The 22,970-nt window shown below is 41.6% G+C and overlaps 1 protein-coding gene and 1 long non-coding RNA gene across 2 annotated transcripts in view; both read right to left on the bottom strand.

Annotated features, from left to right (window-relative positions):
• DOK5 (docking protein 5) overlaps positions 1-22,338 on the bottom strand; it is a 147,083-nt gene extending 124,745 nt beyond the window's left edge. The window contains exon 1 of the mRNA XM_081289687.1: positions 21,821-22,338. Within this exon, the coding sequence (XP_081145813.1) occupies positions 21,821-21,886 (66 nt within the window). The 5' untranslated portion in view covers positions 21,887-22,338. The remainder of the gene's footprint in view (positions 1-21,820) is intronic.
• Positions 7,578-17,515, bottom strand: LOC308646565. Its single transcript, XR_014021424.1, has 5 exons — positions 17,242-17,515; positions 10,011-10,078; positions 9,214-9,387; positions 9,028-9,101; positions 7,578-8,670 (listed from the first exon to the last, which is right to left on the bottom strand). It is a non-coding gene; the product is annotated as an uncharacterized lncRNA (long non-coding RNA).
• Positions 22,339-22,970: the final 632 nt, after the last annotated feature.

Below are 22,970 nucleotides of genomic sequence, written 5' to 3'. Positions count from 1 at the left end.
CATGGCTGACTGCAAAGCAAACAGAATGACAGTTTCATCTTTGGCATGCCGCCAGATTTCTAGTCTTAAACACTGATCTTTGTCCTCTCAGACACTGCAGGCAGCAGTGTAAATTGTCATAGCCCATAGGGAAGTTAATTTATGATATGTATCAAGGGTCATAAAATATTCAAACTCTCTAGCCTCATAATCACATCCTTTCCAAGGAAACAATCCAAACCATGGTCAAAGTTTAACAGCCTGCATGTTATTTGTAATTAGAAACAATTTAAATGTTTTAATTATTGAATAAATTATGCACCTAGTCATCATGGGCTTCAAAATTATGGTTTTAAACATTATGTAGCCATTTGTGAAAATAGTCACAATGTACCACAGTATAGTCAACCCTCAGTATCCATAAGGAACTGGTTCCAGGACCCCCTACAGACATGTAAATCCCTGGAGGCTCAAGACCCTCATATCAAATGGTGCCGTATTTGTTCAGAACCTACCCACATCCTCTTGTGAACTTTAAATCATCTCTGAATAACTTACAATGCTGAATGCAATGTAAATACCATGTAAGTAGTTGTTACACTGTATCATTTAGGGAACAGTGACATGAAAAACATTTGTACATGTTCAGTACAGTTGCAAGTTTTAAAAAATGGTTTAGAGTCAAGGTTGGTTGAATCCACAGATGCAAAACCCAAGGATTAGAGAATTGATTGTACATTTAAAAAGAGATACAGGATAAGATGTTGGAAATATGTGCTACTTGCAACCATGTGCAATTTTTGATGTTTAGGGTGAAAAATGGAAAGATACATGCTACAATAATAAATTTGCATTCACACAACAGTTTATATAATTTTGTAACAGGGAAAATATTGGAAAATGAAGCCAATGACTATAAAAAGTAAATGTTGATTGGCATCGATATACTCTTTTCAGTTTTCTCTGTTCAGTGTTCAAATTTTGTTCGCTGTATCCAACGAGGTGATTTTGCTATTAAAATTCTTCTAGAAGGTTCTATTTATGAAATTTTGCTTTAGTCTGATTTCCTAAAGGAATAAATATCCTGCAAAGAGTACTGGGACAGCCCAGTGACACCACTACAAAGCTTTCCAAGTCAGCTAGGGGATTCGTTTGTGTCCCTTAAAGTCCATTATTTAGTTCTTTTCTTTATGAGAAACTTTTGAAGTTTCTCCTCCTTTTCGAAGAATTGGATAAGTAATATTCAAGATAATATCTAAAAAGACAATATTAGGGTAAGAATTCAAGGTTTTCAACCAGTCCTGTTTTCTGACATTAAAATGGCCAGTGCTCTCTGTCATCTGATACTCCAGCCACTTAGTCAAGTAATGTGGTCAGCCACAAAAACAGAGGGGGTTTTGTTTGTGTAACCTCAGTTAATCAGCCTAATCTTTCTAGTGTACACATGGTCTTTTTAAATTGTCCAGAGAGAACATAAGCAAAGCAGTGCGCCTCACACTTAGTAACTGCTCCTCTCTCCGGGCTCAAGTTCCAACTGCCTGCTGGCAAGACATCCTCCCTTGCAGTCTGTGGCTAATGCCTGATTCACCCACACTTCCTCACCCACACAAGAGCCTGATGCATTTCTGGTTTATCTCCATCAGGGTAGGAACAGGAAGCAGATCCAGCAGATATGAGTACCCCAGCCATAAATTCAAATTCTATCCCATTCTTGGCCATTTCTATGACTCAGGACAACTGCAAACCTCTTTGCACTTGCATTTCCTGAAACCTTAAGTGGAACTAAAACATAGGACCTTAAAGAATCAGGGAAGAGAGAAGGCAGAGATAAGGAACACAGGAAACTTAGAATAGCAGGCTAGAATCCTCAGCCTCCTTCCTAAGGGAGTAACACCAATGATTAAGCCTTGCCCTAGGAGTTAATCTAACTTAATTAAATGCACTCTTACCCAAATTATAGGTTCATGTTGTGGACCATGTGACCTTGGACAAGTGCGTGCTCTAATCCTCAATTTCTTCACCCATAAAATGGGAGTCACCAACAGTAACTAACTCTCCCGGACATGCCTGTGGATAGAACCTTGTACAATCACATGAGCTACTGCTAAGCACACCTCGATGAAGTGCAGACTCAGAATACTAATTCACATAGCTCATAATTTCTGTCACTACTGCTATTTTTCAACATCTGCAAGAAAACAGAACACAATGATGGGGTAGTCAGATGGCTTTATTCTTCCACAGAAAAACACTTACTTGGCTTAAGAGTTAAAACCTATAAAAATATTAGTTTTGGGAAATGATACTTTATAAAATAAGCTCAAAGGGACATAATCATTTCCTTCCCCACTTTCTACTATTATCCTAGGAAAAAATACATTGGTTATATAAATTACAAAGTTCACCAGGATCCTGCTCTTAAATATTTAATGTCATTCTGTTACATACAGCAAACACCAACATTTGCAAAGTGATTGGGAAATCTGGAAGTGAACAAGTCATCGAGATTTTTTGCAAGTGAAAATCAGCTTGATTTACTCTGAAAAAACTGGTTCGACTTCCTTTTCCCATTTGTTCCATCTAAACACAGAGCCTCAAAGTCTAAAATGGCAATAGTAAACATACAGGGTATGAATCCAAACCCCATCTCTCTCTGTTGACTACCTGAGCTGCTATTGTTCTCTTGACAAACTTAGTATGATATCTAAAGAGAGATGCAATTTTCTAATTTATAACATTGAGAAGGATGTTGCTGAAACTCCATGCTATCAATGCTCTTAATTAAAACAACATTAATAATGGTCACTAAAGGGAAATAAATTTCATTCTAATTGTCCACATGTTGTATAATGGTTGTGCAAAGCCACAATAATTATGCTAAGGTACCTAGCTATCTCTCCTGAGAAGGAAAATATACAGAAGAAAGTGACAAATGGGTACATTTACATATGGATGAGCACAATCTGTCAGTCTCCAAGGTCCCAACAGATAAATATCAGAAAAGGTCAGTGACATTATTAGATGATGTTTTTCAGGACAACACAATATATGGAATATATGCCCTTATCAACAGAAAACAGAATTCCAATATATTTTAAATAAAGTGGGATCATTTAAAAACTCTCATTTCCCAGTGACAGGTCCTAATCTCTGGCCAATTAGGATCTATAATATTTGCTGCAAAAGGTATAAATGTGCATTGTAAAATCAAACACACAGATAATTAAATAAATACATAAACAGATTTTTAAAGCAATTAAAAAAAAAATCTAATGACCACCCAACTCACCTTACTTCCAACCAGTGTCACTTCTTGGAGGAAAACCTTAGAAACCATGCCTTTCTTCATTTTTCTTCAGCCATGTACTAATATACATGTGTATACATTGTGCCAAAATTGTCCTTTTTTTCTGACATTCACAATATACTGGGATAGTTTTCTACAAGATACAGCAAACGAGGGAAGTAGAAGCCTGCCTACAAATTCATTATTTATTCATCCATAAAGACTTCATATTCATCAGTGGGTGATTTTTCACCTTATGGTGAAAAATCCTTTTAAGGGACACCTGCTGTGGTTTGTTTCCCCTCTGAAGCTCCTGTTGAAACTCTCCCCCAGTGCAATGATGTTAACAGATATGACCTTTGGAAGGTGATTGGTTCCTGAGGGCTCTGTCGTCATGGGTGGATTAATGCTTTTTATCAATGAGTTGGAAAAATGTAATCCCAGTGACTCAAGAGGCTTAGGCAAGAGGATTGATTGCAAGTTCAAGGCCAGCCTCAGGAACTTGGTGAGACTGCCTCAAAACAACAAATAAAAAGGACTAAGAGAGCAGCTCAGTGGTAGAGTAACACCATGTTCAATCCCTAGTAGGGGGGGGGGGGGGGGAGAAGTCTGGAGGAAACCAGAGATAAACTTTTTTTTTTTTTTTTTTTTTGCTATTCTTTCCCTTTTGCCATATGAGGACACAGCATTCCTCTGCACCAGAAGAGACAGCAGCAAGGCACCATCTTGGAAGCAGAGACTGGGCCCCCATCGGATACCAGACCTGCTAATGTCTTGACCTTGGATTTCCAGCCTCCAAAACTGTAAGAAATGTATTTCTATTCTTTATGAATTACCCAGTCTGTAGTATTTTGTTATAGCGGTACTATCAGACAGAAAGCAATGCCTTTTACCAACATGCTGATAACACTATCTGCCTTAATTACAAGTTTGGAAATAGGTGTTTAAAGAGGGAAGTATCTGTATATTTTTCAAATGCAAGACTATTTAAACTGACATTTTAAATTGACAACAATGTTTTTTAAAGAGAGAGTGAGAATGAGAGAGAGAGAGAGAGAGAGAGAGAGAGAGAATTTTTTAATTTTTTTTTTTTTTTAGTTTTCGGCGGACACAACATCTTCATTTGTATGTGGTGCTGAGGATCGAACCCGGGTCGCATGCATGCCAGGCGAGCGCGCTACCGCTTGAGCCACATCCCCAGCCCCAAAATTTACAACAATTTGATCCTAAGTAAGACATGAAGCAGTTCCTTCCCATTTTGGTTTGTGGTATCCATCCATTGGTTCATTAAGGGCTGTCTAAGCTCCTGGTGGTATGGTTGGCTCAAGAATCTAAGTGAACAACCAGTCAGGGTCTCCAGCTTTAGAACCTGCTTTGCAAAGCAACCTACAGACTAAGAAATGCTCTACACCAACTCTTTCAATTAGGGTTCACAACATCCCTATAAGATAGAAACTATCTCATAAATAACACCATTTAGCTGAGGACTCTGAGATCAGGAGAGGTTAAGTAACATGTCCAAAAGTACAGTGAAGCCATGACACAGAAAGATCTGTCTGCCACCTCTCACAGTCATTTGTCATCTTAGTTCAAGGTTATAGACTTAACAGCTTAAAAGTACCATTCCAAAGAGACCAGAGCCTTACAGAAGTCATGAAACCCCCCTTAGCCTCAGTTCCCCATCAATAAAATACAGGAATCGAACCAATTAATGTCTTTGCACTATGAATGTCAACTTCTTTTTTCTCTAATTGGAATAGGTGAACTAATATTATTTTCTTTACATGTTATCCTTAAATTTAATATGGACTTCACTGCATGTCTTATTAGATCAAAGAATACTGAGAAACTCAAAAATAACATATTCTTTCTGTTGGTCTTTTCTCCAATGAATAATATACCAATACCTTTCTCAGTTTGAAACCTTGGAAGATGAACTGCAAAACTGCTATTTCTAACTTTAGATACTTAATCTATAATCAAGATTATAAAATCCCTGGGATACATGACCTTAACTAGCAAAAAGTTTACTCATTCTTAAAATTAACAGTGGAGCGATTAGTCTAACAAAAGGATTTTTTTTCACTTTTGAAAAATTCAACCTTGTCTATCTCTGAAAACTCAAAATTAAAGGTCAATAAAATGTCCAACCTCTACTCCTCCCACACACACTTCATCCTGTGTCTCTCTCTCTCTCTTCAAAATGAATTTAACATCAGAAATTCATTTCTGAATAAAAAGAACCATTTCAGTCCTATGTTTAAAACTGTCAATCTCATTAACAGATATCCCAGAACCCCAGGAAATGTACTTCCTTCTGAATCCTTAATCAATCTCAAAACATCTGCTGGTCAGCACACCTCTGTAACTCCATTTCTCCATCTATTACACAAACACTCCCTGGAAACTCAGAGTCACCTAGTGGATCCAGTTATGAGGGAAAGAAATCAAATTGTCTCCTCTTGGTGACTGGGCTATTTCATGGTCAAATGCCCTGTCAGGATGAAAGTGGAATCAAATCCCCTGACAAAAGCATTTCCTTCCCTCTGGGTTGCAACAAGCCACAGCCAGAATTACCTTTTTATGATGGTGTAAACAGGTTCTCAGGAAAGAGAGCTATAATCAGACCTTTCAAGAGAAAAAAAAACTCAAGTAATATGCATATAAATCTCACTTACTGTTTACTGGAGCTTCTTCCTCCAGAAAAAAAAAAATAACAGGGTCGATACTGACAATTTACCCCATCTAAATTTAATGTAATAAAATAAGGTATTTTCATTCAATAGATAAATCTATTAAAGAGACCAGAAATCTTTAACAACATAATAAATTTAATAAGTCACCAAATTTCCATTTTATGAAAATTAAAGAACCACGATAGCTTTTAGAACACTGGATCCAAACAGGGAGAAATTATGGACCAATAAATCACGCCAGATGCTCATAAAAGTTCTGGATGCGTCTTTGGAAGGCTGAGCTAAAACAGCAGATTCTCATTTACACATCAAGGTGTTACTGCTTTGAGTTTCCTGGGAAGCAGATGCTGGGAAGGAGATTTGCACACAGGACACTTACTGGGCAGAGCTCTTGGGGTCAAGGGTACAGATCAGTCAAAAGTCGCTGTCAATAAAGTCCTCCCAGGAACCTGGATGCTGCAGAGCTGTCCCTAACTGGAGCAGTCATTGAATGTGAGCAATGCCACGGGAAAGGGGGCTTGGCTGTGGGACAGGCAGCACTCTGCAGTGCTGGGGGCGGGTGGGCTCAGCGGCACTCCTACTTGCTGGGGGATGCAGCTTCAGCCCTGAAGGTGGGGGTGGTGGGGTCTGGGCCCACCACACAGGCCACGCCAGTCATTTATTGTCAAGATTCCCTCAAGTAGGCCATGGATTCTGAAATGTCAGTCTGAAGGGAAAGGTTTGACTTCAGAGGTGATAATGGTGAGAGAACAAGAGTGTGATGGAAAGGAATGGTGGTGAAGGGGACATGGGTAAAGTAGGGAGTGTCCGTTCCCTTCCTGAAGGTCTGCTGAACACTGAGGCACAATTACCAATCCCAGAGCTGGGAGAGGGCCCTCACTCACCATTCACTCCTCAACAGTGGTTGAACAATACCTGAGAAAGAGCAAGAAGGAGGAAAAAAACAAGGTGTGACCCCATGGAGCTCACAAGCCAGTGAGCTAAAACCAACACACACATCACTTTAAAGGGATGTGAGTGTTTAGAAGAAATAAAACAGGGCAGCACCGTCCAGTGGAATTCTCTACAGTGGCGGGAACATTTTACATCAGTATCCTTCGACATGGTAGCCACTGATGACTGCTTATGTGGCCACACTTAGAATGTGGACAGGACACTAAAGAACTGAGAATTTTTTAGTCACTTCTGCTTATTTAAATGCCAATGTCCACATATAGGTAATGCCTCCCCCATTGTGGGACGATACCTGTGAATTATTTGAGCTTATTTGAGCATCTTCATTCAGCCTAGAGCCAGGGAGATTTAGGTTTGGCATAGCAAACTGTTTCGTGGCTCCTCCCTCTCAATGGATTGTGCATTGTATGTCACCCCTGTCTTTAAAGGGCTAGGGAGACCCTTCTCATAGCTCCAGAGTGGGGCATAACCTGTTGGAAACTGTACAGCCCACCTCCTACCTTATTTGGCAAAGAACATTCCATGGAAAAACCTTTGATGCTTCCCCCATATAAATGAAGCAAGGGTGGGCGCTCTCTCTCTCTCTCCAGTGTGGAAGCTTGAAAGCCATGCCCTTCCCCCCCCCACCCCCAGCAACACACACATTCTAAAATTACTTCCTCATCCTGTGGTTTCTTTGACGTTTTCTCTATTTCTCAGCCAGCCCGTTAAACGCAGAAGAAACCCAAATTCCACCACCTGCGCAGGACATGGGCAAGGGTCCCCTCCACAGTTTAGATGGGGGATGGTGTCAGGAAAAGCAGCAGCATATCAATGACCTCCCAGATGATTTTTCAGGATGAGAGGCAATCAGGGAAACAAAGAGGAGGGGAAGACATTTCCAGTAAATGAAAAAACACATGAGGGAGAGCAAAGGAAAGATTTGCGCTACTGCAGGATCAAAGGGTGGTGGGTTCTGCTCCTGCCTGATGCTGGGGAGTGTGGTAGGACACATGGCTGGCCAGGCCAGTGGGGTCCACAGGGCAATGTCTTGAGCTTGAGTGAGGGGAAGTCACTGGAGAGTTCAAACACAGGCAGACAAGATCAGGCTGAATTTTTAAAGTGATCGATCTGCCACATGCAGAACAGACTCACAAGTGAGGGACTGAGCCAAGGAATGGAGGGATAAATACATCTTTAAAAGTTGAACTAATATCCATGCACGTGCTCCAGTGTGCTTCCACACTCACACGCACATACATGCACACACGCACACACGTACTCTGAGCTAGAACCAGGTACAATAAATACTCACAGCTCTCCTGGTCCCACTGTACCTGTATAGCCTCCAAGAGGAACTCTGGTTTATGAAAACTGTAAGTGCATAACTTTGTAAGAGCAACTTCCTTTTTAGGGTTTATCTTAGAAATATAGTACCGTGTATACAAAAACACATGCCCAAGCCTGTCCCCGCTTCATTGTTTAAACAGCAAAAACAGGAAATTATCTTAATATGCCTATTATTCATGCATTAGTTAAATAAATCATGGCATAAACAAATAAGCAAATACTGAGCATCCATAAAAATTTCTGGAATGTGTTCTAACAAAAAGTAAAAGAAAAGGGACGGACAATATATAATATGAACACAAAGATGTAGAACAAATGATATATGTACACACATAGCACATGCACATTTACATATGTCTGTGTATAAAATCTCTGCAGATGTGGAAGAAGCTGCTAAGCATGGCCATCTTGGGAAATGAAATGAATCTGTGGAAGGAAGGAAATATCCTCTTCATTGACCCTTTTTTTATTGCTCTATTTTTTTTTTACCATGGACATGTGATGTAAGATATTAGCTAATTAGCAAGTATATATACATATAAATGTCCAACTTATTGTAGTTGTCTATATATATGGATGGGTATGAGTGTGTGTGTGTCATCCTTTGTTTTAGATAGAATATGCCTTTCTCTCCCCCCTCCCTGCTCATTCCCTCCCTCTCTCTCTCTTTCTCTCTTTTATTCTAGGAAATTAAATTCTGCCTTTTTCTCAAATAAGGTAACTTTGGGAATCCAAAATAAGTAAACTGAAGGTTTTCAGCTCTTGTTTTGGTCTGATACTCACCAGTTCTGGAGAGCAATCCAAGGTTTCTCTTCTGTCTTGCACTCAGGAAGCCGAGGGGGTTCTGGGGAGCCAGACTGGGGCCACACAACAAACGTCCCATGTACTCAGGCATGCACTCCACACCCACAGTCACACCTCTGGCGCAGGGGCAGACAGGTGGGAGGGAGGACAGTCAGGCATTTATACCTCATCCAGCTGCCATAGAAGCTGGGTGAGAGCGGTTCAGTGACATGCTCTGGTCCCAGCTGATGATCAGAAGCAGGACAGGGCTGAAAATCAGTGCCTCCTTGTTCTGGCCAGGTTCCTCTCCTGTGCTGTCTGGCCTGCCCTGGGGACTGTGGTGTGCCTGCTATCAAAGGCCTACAAACAAATCAGACAATAGAACTCCACAAATCCCTTGGAGCCTCTTGGGATCTGCAAATCCGCGTGTTCCATGCTGGGGTTTCCTGTCTGGTTCATCATGTAACAGGAATGATGTTATTTCAGGTTTTCATTCATTGACCGCAATATTTGCTGAGCACCTACTAGGCACTTGGACATTATGCTAGTCACTGAAAATTGGGCCATGAGCAAAACAATACACTTAGTCTCTGGTGCTTGGAGGTAAGAAGATGAAGCAGGCAACAAAGAAATGAGCAGTTGTGAGGAGATGACCCATATGGAATTAAAGATTGGGGGAGACCAGATTGGGCCTAGTAGTCAAATAGACCTCTAGGGAGGCATCATGAGGTTGGAGCCAGCCGCAAGCACTCTGCAGACATAGCAAAGCATGAGAGGTGCAGACACCAAGGGGAAGAGCTTGTCTCTGGAGCACAGAAAAGAGCTAATGGGGCAGGAACTCAGAGACTCCAGATGCAGCAAGGCCTGTGCTCGCAGTCACCCAGGGACAACAAAGGCAATATTCAGAGATCCTGTCTAGCTACCAATAAAGAGATCTGTGTCACCTCCCACCACCCCCCACCCTGTGGCCCAGCTAGGCTCACCTGAAGCATTTGACAAGATCAATCAGGCCAATGAAAAGGCAGGCTGGGCGGCATTACTTGATAGACATCTATTTGAGCCAATGAAAGAATAAATCTTTTCACCCAATAAATACTAATCAGAATTTCAGAGCTCAAATTCTATTTTTAGAATAAAACAGATGTAGTCACAATTAACTTACAATTTATCTCATTTTCTATATGAACAATTTCACAACAGCCTTTTTCCAAGAAGGTACTTTTTTGTTTTCATAAAGTAATCATGATTTATATGTTTACTTAATACCTACTTTTTAAGTTGGCTAAACATCATTTCTTAAAAGAAAAAAAAAAAAGGCTGCAAAGCTGAAAAGACTCTAATCATAACATAGTCAGAAACTCAGTGTCACTCTTCAGAAAGGCTATCACAGAGGGATCCGTTTCTCAGCTAGCAGAGGGGAAAGTACTGCAAAGTTCTCCAAGCACACAGTGGCCAGGGCAGGACGCAGCTGGCTCACACACTGTGGGAGGACACCACCATGGCCACATTCATACAAGCAAAACCCCTTGGACAATAAGTCCTACTTCTGAGGATTCGCTCACCTATGGACTCTCACTGGGGAAGCAGGACAGGCCTGCAGCACTATTTGTAACAGAGAAAAACCAAATGAATTACCCCAGTGCTCCACAAAAGAGATGCGACTTAGATTCAAATCTAGACCCTGCTACATAGAGTATTTTGTGACCTGACCCAGACCTTGACATCTTAAATCTCTTAGTTTCGTGATCCTTAAAATGGAACACATATTCCACACACATATTTTATAATACAGTTTAAAAGAAGGAAAGAAGATAGAATGAATAAATGAGCAAATAATATATAAGATAGGGGTATACAGTGGAATCCTATCCTATTAATAAAAAGCAAGGCATAACACTAAATAAGAAAATGTTGTTCAGCAGAATCCATGGCACACATACAAGTATACACACAAACACATACACACACAAACACATACACACGTGTGCTCACACCCATGAAATTCTAGATGTATAGATTATTCTGGAAGGAACTATTCACAATGGTATTTTGAAGAAAGAGAGTTAGATGGTACTCGAGGACAAAAACAAGAGGAAAACTTACTGTCCAGTGTATAAACTTTGAATCTTCAGATTTTGTACAAGAACACACATTTATCTATATAAAAGTCAAATAAAATTTAATTTTAATAGTTTGAATCCAAACATTTGTTTCATTCTCTGATATTTAATTTTAAGAGTATCAATCCAAACCTTCAACATTGTTTTACTCTCTGATACTGAATTTTCAGATAACATACTAAACAGCAACTATAAAAAATTCTAGGATGTTCTATGTATTATAAGAGAATCTACAATATAATTAGAAGGGATAAAGGCAGATTTCTATTTATCTTCTTGCATCAGAACATTTCATTCTATTATTCTGACCTGAAGTAAAACCATTCATTCATTCAAACAATCAACTTTGAGCATTTTCTATGGGCTGCGAGCTGGGGAGATAGCAACGAACTGGTCTCATAGACTATATCCTAGTGGAAGAAATTAACCAACACATGTGCTGTGTATGTATGAGAGTGAGCAGGAGGTGGAGAAGTAAAAAGAAATACCTGGCACAAAATAAGAACATTAATTTAAATCCTATGCATAGACTAAATCAGTGTGAGGTTCTAGAGGAATGTGGGGCACATAATAGAGTATGGGGGTAAGAGAAGGTTGTTGTGAGGCCATAATCCAGATACCTGAGTAAGTGAGAAAGAGGAGAAGATTGAACCAACTAAGGCTTCCAAGGGACAAGCTCCATAGGAATGCCCCTCACTTCTCACTGCACCTCATATCATCCAAATCAAGGATGACGTGATGGAGGCTATATTAATTTCAAGATAACATCAGGACCTGGGGCCACAGCTGACAGAAAACAGCCCAGACTCAAAAAGTGGTTCTTTGGTACATTAGCCAGAACATCTGCAAACTGGTACAAAGAGTTCTGAAAACCAAGAAACTGTTCCTATGAGAGTCAGCCTGCCAGGTGTAGGCTTTCTTGTAGGTTTTGAAATAAATGTACTTTATTAATGAACATATGATGTTAAGATGATACAATATATATATAATATAATATATATATATATATATAATATATATATTATATATATATATATGAAGAGTTTAAATTCTCTGCTAACCAATGAACTTGGTATTAAGTAAAAGCTTTGAACTCAATGCTAGTGTTTTAATTTGAGTTGGTCTTTCCCTAAGACATTCTAGTTTGTCCTTCAGCTAGTCACTGTCATAAGCATGACGTAGCTGAATGAGATAGCTGAGTGAGGGGCTTGGGCACCTCCAGGTAAGTGTGCACAGGCTTAGGATAGTGGTGACACCCACGCCTACTGTGACAGAGGGAAGTTCTATGAAAGATAGGCAAATAGGACTTTTTTCCACGTAGGGCATAATTTTTAAGATATTTTGTATAAAATAAAGCGACATGGCAGTTATAAGTGAAGACATTTTTAGAAAATATAGTTTTAAAGGTTAAGTACAATAGTGCTGAGTTTCCCAAACTTCCATCATGCATAGGCCACCGACTGGATTTGCACTGTATCTGCCAAATCCACATACTTTGATTTTTGTCCGTTCTTGGTAATACCTACACTATAAATTAATTATCCACCAATTTGCCTCACCTTTTAAATTAAATAAGCTTATTTTAAAGAGAGCAATAAATTCTTACCTTAAACAGTAACAGCTTTGCTTGAAGGTAAATGTAAAATTTAGCATAGTATAAAGTTAATGGATGTCATGAAATACTGTTAATCTAATGACTTTGTACCTAAGGATGGTTCTGTCTCTTAAAAGGCTGACTAGCTGTGAACTCTTTGAGATGCACTGGATAATAACTAACACTTATTTTCATTCTGTGATTCAGTGCTGTGGAATGCCCTAAAACTCTCTCCAGACCTGTGGTTCTCACATCTGGACCACACTGCTAAGGTTAATAGGTATAAACATTGTGGCCAGCATTTTAACCAAAGCTCTGCTCTTTTGGCTAATGTATTCAACCCTTGTTTTTTTTTTTTTTCCTAAATAAACCCAGTGTTATAAAATAATATATCACTGAAGTCAACAGCAAGAGGAAGAAGTGATATTATGGGTCATTAGCAAAGATGTGGCTTTTCTGTTGGGATGTGAGTGGATTATTTTATACCAGTTCATGGCTCTTTCACATAACACAACACACATGCTCAATGTTTTACCAGTAAGAAATAAAAATCAATATTATGACCACTTATTGAGTTCCTATGATGAGTCAGGCACAAGATGAAGAGCTAGACACACTTATTTTTTGCAAAAAGTATATTATTATCCTCATTTTTATCTGAGGAAATTGAAGATCAGAAAAAAGTAAGCAATTTTCTCCAGAGCCAGTGAGTGGCCAAGTTGAAGTTCAAAGTAGTGTGTGAGTCCCAAACTTACCCTATTTCCACCATGGAAAATCTAATGCACTCACTCAGTTATAAATATACTAAAAAAAAATGAGACAGTACTCCCAGAAAGATTTCTAGTAGTTACAGACAATATTATTCTAAAATTTCTATTGAAGGCAAAGGAATGACAATAGCTAAATAATTTTGAAAACAGAAGAAACTACGAGGAATCAGTTTATCCTAATGCAAGAATTATTGCACAGCTGCAGACAGACACAGGACACACTGCTGCACATACGCAGGGGTGTAGGGCAAGGGAACAGAGCAGAGGCCTCAGGAGGGGACACACACAAGCCCATTCAAGAGAAAAGCCAACTTTCTTAATGATGGTCCTGGGGCAACCCAACACTCACAGGCAAAAATGGACCTCAACTTAAAATACACCTTGTAGATGAACTCACATGAATGTCAGACTTGAATGCAAAAGAGAAGACTATAATTTTTTTAGGGAAAAAAAAATCTCTGGAATCCCAAGCAGCCAAAGGATACCAAAAGTATGATCTATAAAAGGAAAAAGGTGATAAAATGGGCTTCATTGCAATTCAAAACTTTGGAGTTGGAGATATGACTCAGTGGCAGACTGCTTGCATGCATGAGACCATCATCAGCTCAATACCCAGTACTGACAAAAATTTTTTTTTACACTTTTGCTTTATGACAGACCATGTTAAGACTGGAAAGGGCAAGCTCCTGACAGAGAAAGTATGTGAAAATCCCAATCTGAAAAGAGATTAGCATCTAGAATATATAAAGAACTCTCAAAACTCAATAGTTGAAAGACAACCTAGACGCCTTATGGAAATGTACGTATAGATGGCAAGCAAGAACAGGAGAAGATGCTCAACGTTACTACCCAGTAGGGAAATGCAAATTAAAACCACACTGAGACATCACTGCACTCCTCGGCAGAGTTAACACCAAGAACTGGTGATGAGGACACAGACAAACCGGAGCGCACATGCACTGCTGGGTGTGAATGCAAATGGCCCTACAGTTAAACAGTGTCCTAAAACAAGGAAACCTGTAACTACCACGCAGGCCAGCAAGGGCACTCTTGGTCACTCATCTAGAGGGAGGAAAACATTCCCACAGAAACTGCACAAATGTTTAAATCAGCCTTCTTCACAACAGCCAGATGTTCTTCAACAGGTGAATGGCTCGACCAACTGTATGACATTCACACCAGGGAACACTGCTCAGCAGTAAAGAGCAAACTCTGAAACCCACACTCTGACTGGCTCTCCAGAGAATTATTGTGAGAGAAAAAAAGCAATCCCCAAAGGTTACATAATGTCTGGTTCGATTTACATAACATTCTTGAAATGACAAAATTATCAAACTGGAAAACAGACTAGTGGCTGTCAGGCGTTTAGGATTATGCAGGGCAGGGGAGGGACAGAGTGGCTATGAAAGGACACCAAGAAGGACCCTGTGGTGAGGGAAATGTTCTGTGTTTTGATCAGTATCAGTGTGTTGGTCTTGACACCGTATTATAAAGTTGTACCAAGTCATGGGCTATCTTTCTAGTATTTGTTACAAATGCACTGAACCTACAATTCTCTAAAAATAAAAAGGTGAATTTTTTAAAAATAAGACAGGGATTCTTATCCTCTTGCAAAGAAGCTGAAGAGGACCTGTAGCAGGATTCCAGACCTGTGTGGGACTCTGATGCAGGCCATGATGCACTACCCCAGGGATCAATCACTAAGGCCCTTCCCCTGGAGCCTGGCTGAGCACTCCACTTTGCAGCACAATACTCACGAGAGCCTTTATGTTCTCTGGGATGCAGGACACATAAGGAGGCTCAGAACACTAGTAAGACAAGGACAGCCCCCGGCTGCTCCACCAAGATCAGCTTCCAAGTCCTTATCCAAAATGTAAGCCATCTGCAGTCTGGGAAGGAGCTATTTTAACTCCAACATTCACATATATCTTGTGGCATTTCGAAACTCACAACTTTATTTTGAATTTCACAGGAACGGGGGCTGCAGGAGGAAGGCACCATAATCTCTTCCTGAGCTAAAATCTTCAAAGGTTTCCTTTCCACCTGACTAGGATCAAATTCCTAGAGTAAGAGAAAATCATATCTGTCCTTCCTTATTCTACAAAAGTGGATCAGGAAGGGACCTGCAAATATCTCTCCTCTTCAGTACTGGCCCTATTACTCGGACTCCAGCCCACCCTGGCCTACTGTGCATATATTAACCTCTTGTGAAAAACACAAGCCCAAAATGAGACTGTCCGCTTCTTGAGGGCAGCGACTGCCTCTGTCTCATTCAAGGTCTTACTGGTGAGCACTCAATAAATATTTGATGAATGATAAAAGAACAACAGCAAATAGATCCCAAATGAAAACTAAATTCTTCAAATACCAAAGATAAATAATTACTCATGAAAACTACAAGGCTGCCTAAAAAATAAATATGTCTACTGATCTAGTGAACATGATCCTAAAAGGTTCCTTGGCAAATGTGGGATATTATCCTATCTGTAAGTTGGTTTATGTCAACACATAAAGCCACACAATTGGCCATTCATTGCTTAAATCAGTGTCAGAGATGATGAGGAAGGCTGAATTTATGCATAATGAATCCCATCACCCATATGGACATCCAGGAAAAGATGCCTAAGATATGGCCAGAGAGGCCTTCTTGATGTGGACCCCCACAGCAGGAAAGTCTATCCAAATGAGGGGACATTGAGGAGCTTGGACATCCATGCCCTATCTGGCCTCTTGCCCTGCGGGGAGATAAGCAGCACTTTGTGTGTCTTACTGAGCAGTATGTATGTGTATGTGGTGTATGCCAAAACAAAAATGACATGATGAGGGCACAAGATGACTCTATTCTATGTCTACGATTTTCATATTATGTTATGATTTTGTCATTATGTCACAAAAAATGTACAGATTCCCAAACATGAAAATCTGAAAACATTAAATAAATATGAAACCTGTCCTGCACACTGGGTCAGGTGAAACAGGGAAAGGGAAGGATTAGAAAATCTTTCTTCCTAGACACTGGCCACCTTTCCAATCCATCCTCTGCCACCCAAGAGAAAGGCTCCAAATTAAGAGCAACACCTCCTAAGTTGGTGAGTTCTCTCAAACAGAAGCTCTACAGAGACCTGCACCTCCTTATGAGGCACACTGCCACTTATGTGAGGACCAAAAATACCTGGTACTCTAGTGCATCCCTGTAATCCCAGCAACTCAGGAGGCTGAGGCAGGAGGATCCCAAGTTCCAGGTCAGCCTCAGCAACTCTGCGAGGCCCTAAGCAATGTAGTGAATTACAGTCTTGAAATAAAAAAATTAAAAAGGGCTGGGAATGTGGCTTAGTGGTACAGCTTCCCTGGGTTCAATCCTCAGTACCACACACACTCAGAAACATTCCTACAAAGACTAATGCTCTTCCTATACTCAGCTTCAGTGGCGAGCAATATTTGTGCTTGTACATTAATTATTTTGTGGTTATTAAGTTTGTTTCCCTTGCTAAGCAGCAATTTCTTTGAGAATAGACATCCCTGCAATAGAAGCTACTACTAATAAAAACCATGTAAGTATCATTGTCTCCAACAGCACTGGTAGCAGGAGTGAGCACAGTAATAAACGCTAATTGGGTTTTTATTGTGTCAAGCATTGTGTTAAGCCCTGTACGACAGGCATGCATTAGGTGGGTATTAGGAGTCTCCCTGTTTTTAGAAGTCTGGGGCTTATACATATTTAAAAGCTCACCAGAAGTCATACCCCCAGTCACTGAGCTGGGCTTTGAAAGCAGTCTTCTGTCAGAGCCTCTGCGTCTCAACAGTGGCTTCGTCAAGTGCCCATTCTATGCCAGGTCCTAGAAACACAGCTAGGATTAAAGGAGAGAGAAATCCTAGACCTTGGGGAGACTCACCTACTCTATGGGGTACACAAGCAATAAATAAGTAAAATATACAAACTAAAAGGTAAGGTAGTGGTAGCCTAGGGATATCAGAGAATGGGGGGAGAAACAAGATAGGGTGGCTTGGGAGGCCTCGCTCAGAAGGTGGCATTTGAGGAGGTGGGGTGAGGGAGGAGGCAGGGGGAGACCATGGGAACTAGCATTCCAAGCTGAGGGAGCAGAGAGAGAGATAAAGCGATGAGTCAGCCAGGCCTTTAGGAGTCTCAGCAGCCAAAGTGATCCTTGGAAACTGCAAGGTAGAACAGACTAGAAAGCGTAAGGGTGAAAGCAGGGAGACAGAAGTTATTACAACATAGGGAGAGAGGAGGGGGGTCTGGCCAGGGTGTTAGCAGAGGATGGTGGGAGCTATATTCTAGACACACTTCAGAGACACAGCCCAGGAGATCTCTTAATGGACTGGTTGCAGTGACACAAGGTAAGAGGAGACGAGACGGCAAGGCTCCTGGGCTTGCTGATTTGCTTGCTTGATTGATTGATGATTGGATTTTACTTCGGTGATCCTAGTGCTGAGACCTCTAATGACTGAGCTGGAGCCAACCCTAAGAGAAGGTATGGAAGAAAGAATCATGTTCACATGCATGAAGTCTGAGACATCTGTTCCATGTCCAAGTGGAGATATGGGGTAGAAAGGAGAATTTGAGTGGAATTCAAGCAGTCCAAGATGATAAGTTCCTGGTAGATAAGAGCAAAGAATGGTTATTTAAAGGCAAGTAGTTAAGGGAGTGCATAGAGATGAAGAACACAGGTCTGAGTTGAAGTTCTGAGACTTGCATTATGGACAAGCCAGGGCAATTATTGACTGTTAAATTTTCTCCACTGCAAGGAAAGATACCAAGGGAAGAATGTGAATACCACCCACCCACATACACAAGCCCTTTGCAGGATGATGCATAAACCACCTGCCTGACCACTCATCTAAGAAGAAATGTTCAGTGTCTTCTGAGAATTGGTCAGATAATTATAGATCTCTGCTTCCCCTCCCCATTCAGCTCCCCTGATATTAGCATCAACATCCCTGAACAAATACTGTACCCAGGGCACAGCTTGAGACCTCCACAAACCAATGCAGATGAAGCTAGGGAATGCAGATGTGCAGACACTAAGACTTTCAAATTAAACGAGTTGAATTTCATTAAGCTTTCTGGTGTTTACAGAAAATAGTAAGCTTTTATATATATATATATATATATATATATATATATATATATATATATACACACACAAATTTGTTTATCACTTTCACATAGGATCTCAGTGAAAGGAGAGCATTTATCTTTGACATACTTAAATGGAGATGGTCTTAGAATATTTCCTGTTCCACTGAAAAACCACTTAATTACATAAATGTATCATATATGTCTCTGTATGTATGTGTTTTGTAAAAGCTTCATCCAATGAAAAACTCTAGAACTGCATAAATATTTATGCCTTTTTAATTTTTTTTTACCATTTGGAAATGAAAAATGTTTGAGGAGCTAGACATGTTTACCCTGATTTTAGTATTATACAATGTATACATGTACCAAATATCACATGGTACTCCATAAATATGTATAATTTTTATGTTCTCATATATCAGTTAAAATAAATTTAAATAATAAGAAATTATGCCTTTGAACACTTCTACATAGATAAATAAGGAAACCCATACTTTCTATAACCTTCACCAACCCTAATTCTTTGAAAGGACAATAATACAATCAGAATTAATGCTCTAAGCATTCACTTCTGGTTCATAGATATTATCTTATTGAATTCTCCCAAGAACATCAGTAAAGAATCTTTTTATACAGACAAACTAGAAAACTGGAAAGTCAAGGGTCACAGAGTTCACAAGTACTACAAGCAGAACTCATTCCCGTCTCCTCCTTTTCCAAACCTGAGGGAACATTCCTTGACACAACAGCTGCTTACCATGAAATGCTGTTTTCTTGTTTAATTATAAGCCCTCTCAAACATGGTTATAATCCACAGACGCTTGTCTGGATTCCATTAGTAAAGCCCCTGTCACGTTAGCTCCAAGGAGGGTTATGAACTGCAAGGTCATGCGTGCACCACGTCCCTCATTGCATCTGGCCATGAGCACTTATTGAGTGCCCACTCTGTGCCCGGCATGAAATCCTCTCTCTAGACTCACTCAAGTGCCCAGAATGTACATTCTGCATGCTCTTCTGGTCTATAAGCAGCCTAGATTAGCACTACTTACATCGCTGACTTTAGAAAGAGGGTCCTTTGTCATTTCCCTACAGCATCCTTCACCATTACTTGCAGCCTCCAACAAAACTTTAGTTTGCACTATATTCTGACAACTAAGAAATCCGCCTCCTCTGTAAAGTATACCAAAAGCACATTTTTTTTAAAAAGAAATGATGTTAACAAATAAGACCAGGCCAGATTTGTTTGATCATATTTTGACCTTTTCTCTCCATGAGCAATAACTATAATTCAATGAATATCCTCATATATTTTTTGAGTATCAACACAGATAAAATGAAAAAAAATCTCAGTAAAATGTACTGCTCACTGGTTCAAAATGCTCTAAAATATTAAACAAATGCAGACTAAACTATATTACCTTCCCTTCTGCTTCAAATATCTGTCCATAAATGTTGGCACACACAGGACTATATTGTGTCAGTTATCATAGGACAGAAAAAAATAATCTCAATTGCCATTAACTCAAAAGGGATGGTAACCAGTTTTTCAAATAAGTCACCATGTGTCACAATTTGGCATAAACTCTGATCCTTATGAATAATTCATACTTTGTGCATTAATAATGCATGCCCTATTTCTGTTGGAATGTTCCCTAACAGAATGAATGTCTATCACCAATTCCCTCCATTGACATGATGGAGTCAATGTAAAATTAGAATGATGTTTTTTTGTTATTGCTCCCTTCAAAATTGTAAGTTGACTGGCCCATAAGGTTATGAAAAATATAAAGTTCCTGTTACTTCTTGTCCTTTACATGGGAGTGACTTGGTTAGGTACCCCAGCATGCTTACCCTTGCCGATAAGAATATTTGCAGAGCAGAAACTTTGGCAAAGCTAATAAAGATTGGATAGTTCTAATACATTTCTCCCTAATTATATATTTATGCATTCACAAAACACAGGATGTAATTGCTAAAACATGGTACTCAGCAGGGGAAAAAAAAGAAAGGAAAAAGCCAAATTGGCAAGATTTTCTAATAAATAGGGATGCTTTTCCCCACCCAGCATTCTTCCCTAGCTCATCTCACTACTGTGAAATTTCTGTTTGAATTTCAGTAAAATTATCTGGAACATTAAATAAATAAATAAATGTCCAAAGACTAAATAAAAGAATGATACCAAATGACATGTTTGTAGAGTAAAAGAGTCAACTTATCACCCCTAGTGAGGCCATGCCATAGCATGAGGGCACTGGTATTTCAGGCTTTACTGAACTTCCCTCTTCTTCCCCCATTACGCCGCCACAGCCTCACCCAAGTGCACACCATCCACCAAAACAGTCACAATACTGGACACAAAGCAAGAAGAAGTGATGTAGTTTGGTATTAAAAAACAAAAAAAAATTCCAGTATCCTCCCCTCTCCTGAGAATTTCTTCAATCAAACCCAAAGAGAGGCTGGACTTCAGAAGTACCCCACACTGAGCAGAGAAGGAGTTTAAGAAAGGAGCCATCCGGTGTCAACATCTGTCCCCATGTGCCCTCAGATTCATTCATTCTTTCTTTCAGCTCCTGTTAGGAAGCGCTTGCTCTATGCCAGGTATCAGGTTCCCTTGGGTCTACAAGGTATTCCGGCAACGGAAATCCACCGCCCAGGTTAAGGACGAGGGAAAATTCAGATGTGGGTATCTACCCCAACTTGGCCCTGTTCAGAGGCCAGCCCACCTCGCCTGCCAACACCTCGGAAAGTCACTGTCCAGCGCCGGGTCCAAGAAGACCTTTCGCTTGGCAGAAACCTCTCGCCGGGGTCAGAGGGTCACTGCCCTTGCTCACATCGTCCCCTGAAAAAGTGAAGTTGGCGGCGAGTGGGACAAGGGGCGCCGGGGCCATCCGTCAGGCTGCCCCCCCCCCCGGCCCGGCTTCTCGCCTCTAACTCCCATGGCTACCGAGAAATATTTATGTCGATTAGATGGGCTCCAGTGGCTACTGTGGCCACCACCAGAAAGCCAAGTCATCCGCGGGATAAAGATAGATCATCACATACCTAGACGCCCGCCTCCCCGCGGCAGCCCCGGCAGATGTGGATGTGGGCTGCGAAGCCCCAGCGCGGTTCACCGGCGCGCTGCCGGCCAGCTCCTGCCACCTCCGGGGATGCTGGCGAAGGGCAGAGACCATTGAATGGGCGATCGGAACAGCAAAGGATCGATACTCACCCCGAGGCGCCTGCTCCGGATCCTCACGTACCCTTGCTTCACTATGTCATTAAAATTGGAAGCCATCCCAGACAGCCGCTGACCCCCCTTAGCCAAGAGCACGCACCCCAAGCGGCTCCGGGGAGGGCTTAGGGCAGGGTGGAGAGAAAGAGCTGGGGGAGAAAGTTGAAGAGGCGAGCTGCTCGGGCTGCGGCTCGGCCAGGCGTCAGGAGGCGTGCATCACTTTCCGTGTCCCCCAACCCTGAAAGTGGGCGGCCGGCTCGCAGCCACTTTGGGGAGCGCGGCGCGGGGAGGCGAGGCTGGAGCGCCGGCGTCAGCTGACTCCACCCCGGCCGGCCAGGGGGAGGAGCGCGGCTGCCGAGAGATCCAGCGGCCTCTCCCGGCCGAGGAGGAGGAAGAAGGAGGAGGAGGAAGGGGAGGAGGGGTCAGGGGAAGAGGAGGATGGGGAGGTGGCGGAGGAGGAGGGAGACTAGAGGAGGAGCCGTGCGGGTCCCAGCGCCAGGCCGCGGCCACCCGCGCGCAGACACTCAGGCGCGCGCTCGCCCCCTCCCCCGCCCCCGTCCGATCCCGCCCCACCCCGCCCAGCGCGCCCCAGCGGCCCGCGCACCTTGCCCACAACCAACCCAGGCGACGCGCCCCCTCCTGTTGCTCGGGTGACTTATTTTGATTGGAAATTTCACCCTTTTCCAGCCGCCGCCATCCCTACCCCTCCCTTCAGCCCTGATCCTTTGCCAACAGAGCTGACACTGGGTGCGCTTGCCTGGAGAGGTAGGGTCGCTCTGGTTGGCTTTGACCTTGGCTATACGTCTTGGCTTAAGGGGAGAGCGCCCTGGGGTTTCTTTGACATCCAGCACCAGGCCTTCATTGTATGGTTTGCCATGTTCTTCTCCTTTGAATCTGCCCTTCCCGCAGGACTGTAATTTTTCTAGAGGCCAAGACTTGGCCTCATTGTTGTCCCCAAAGCCTGGCCCTGAAATAGGTGCTCAGTAAATTCTTAGTGGTTATCAAATGGCCACTTGGGTTCCAGGCACTGTTCCGAGGCATTTGCAAGGATTAACGCCTCTAAACTTAAACTCCCCTGCACCCTTTGAGGCAGGAACCCCCTTGTGTAAATGCCAGGCATATAATGCTCACCATCAGCAGAGCATAC

Source organism: Spermophilus citellus (genome assembly GCF_964194105.1).
Source record: "Spermophilus citellus genome assembly, chromosome: 4".
In the NCBI taxonomy this organism is placed as follows: Eukaryota; Metazoa; Chordata; class Mammalia; order Rodentia; family Sciuridae; genus Spermophilus; species Spermophilus citellus.
Note: the sequence above shows the minus strand (reverse complement) of the source record. Positions and strands in the feature narration are given on the sequence as shown.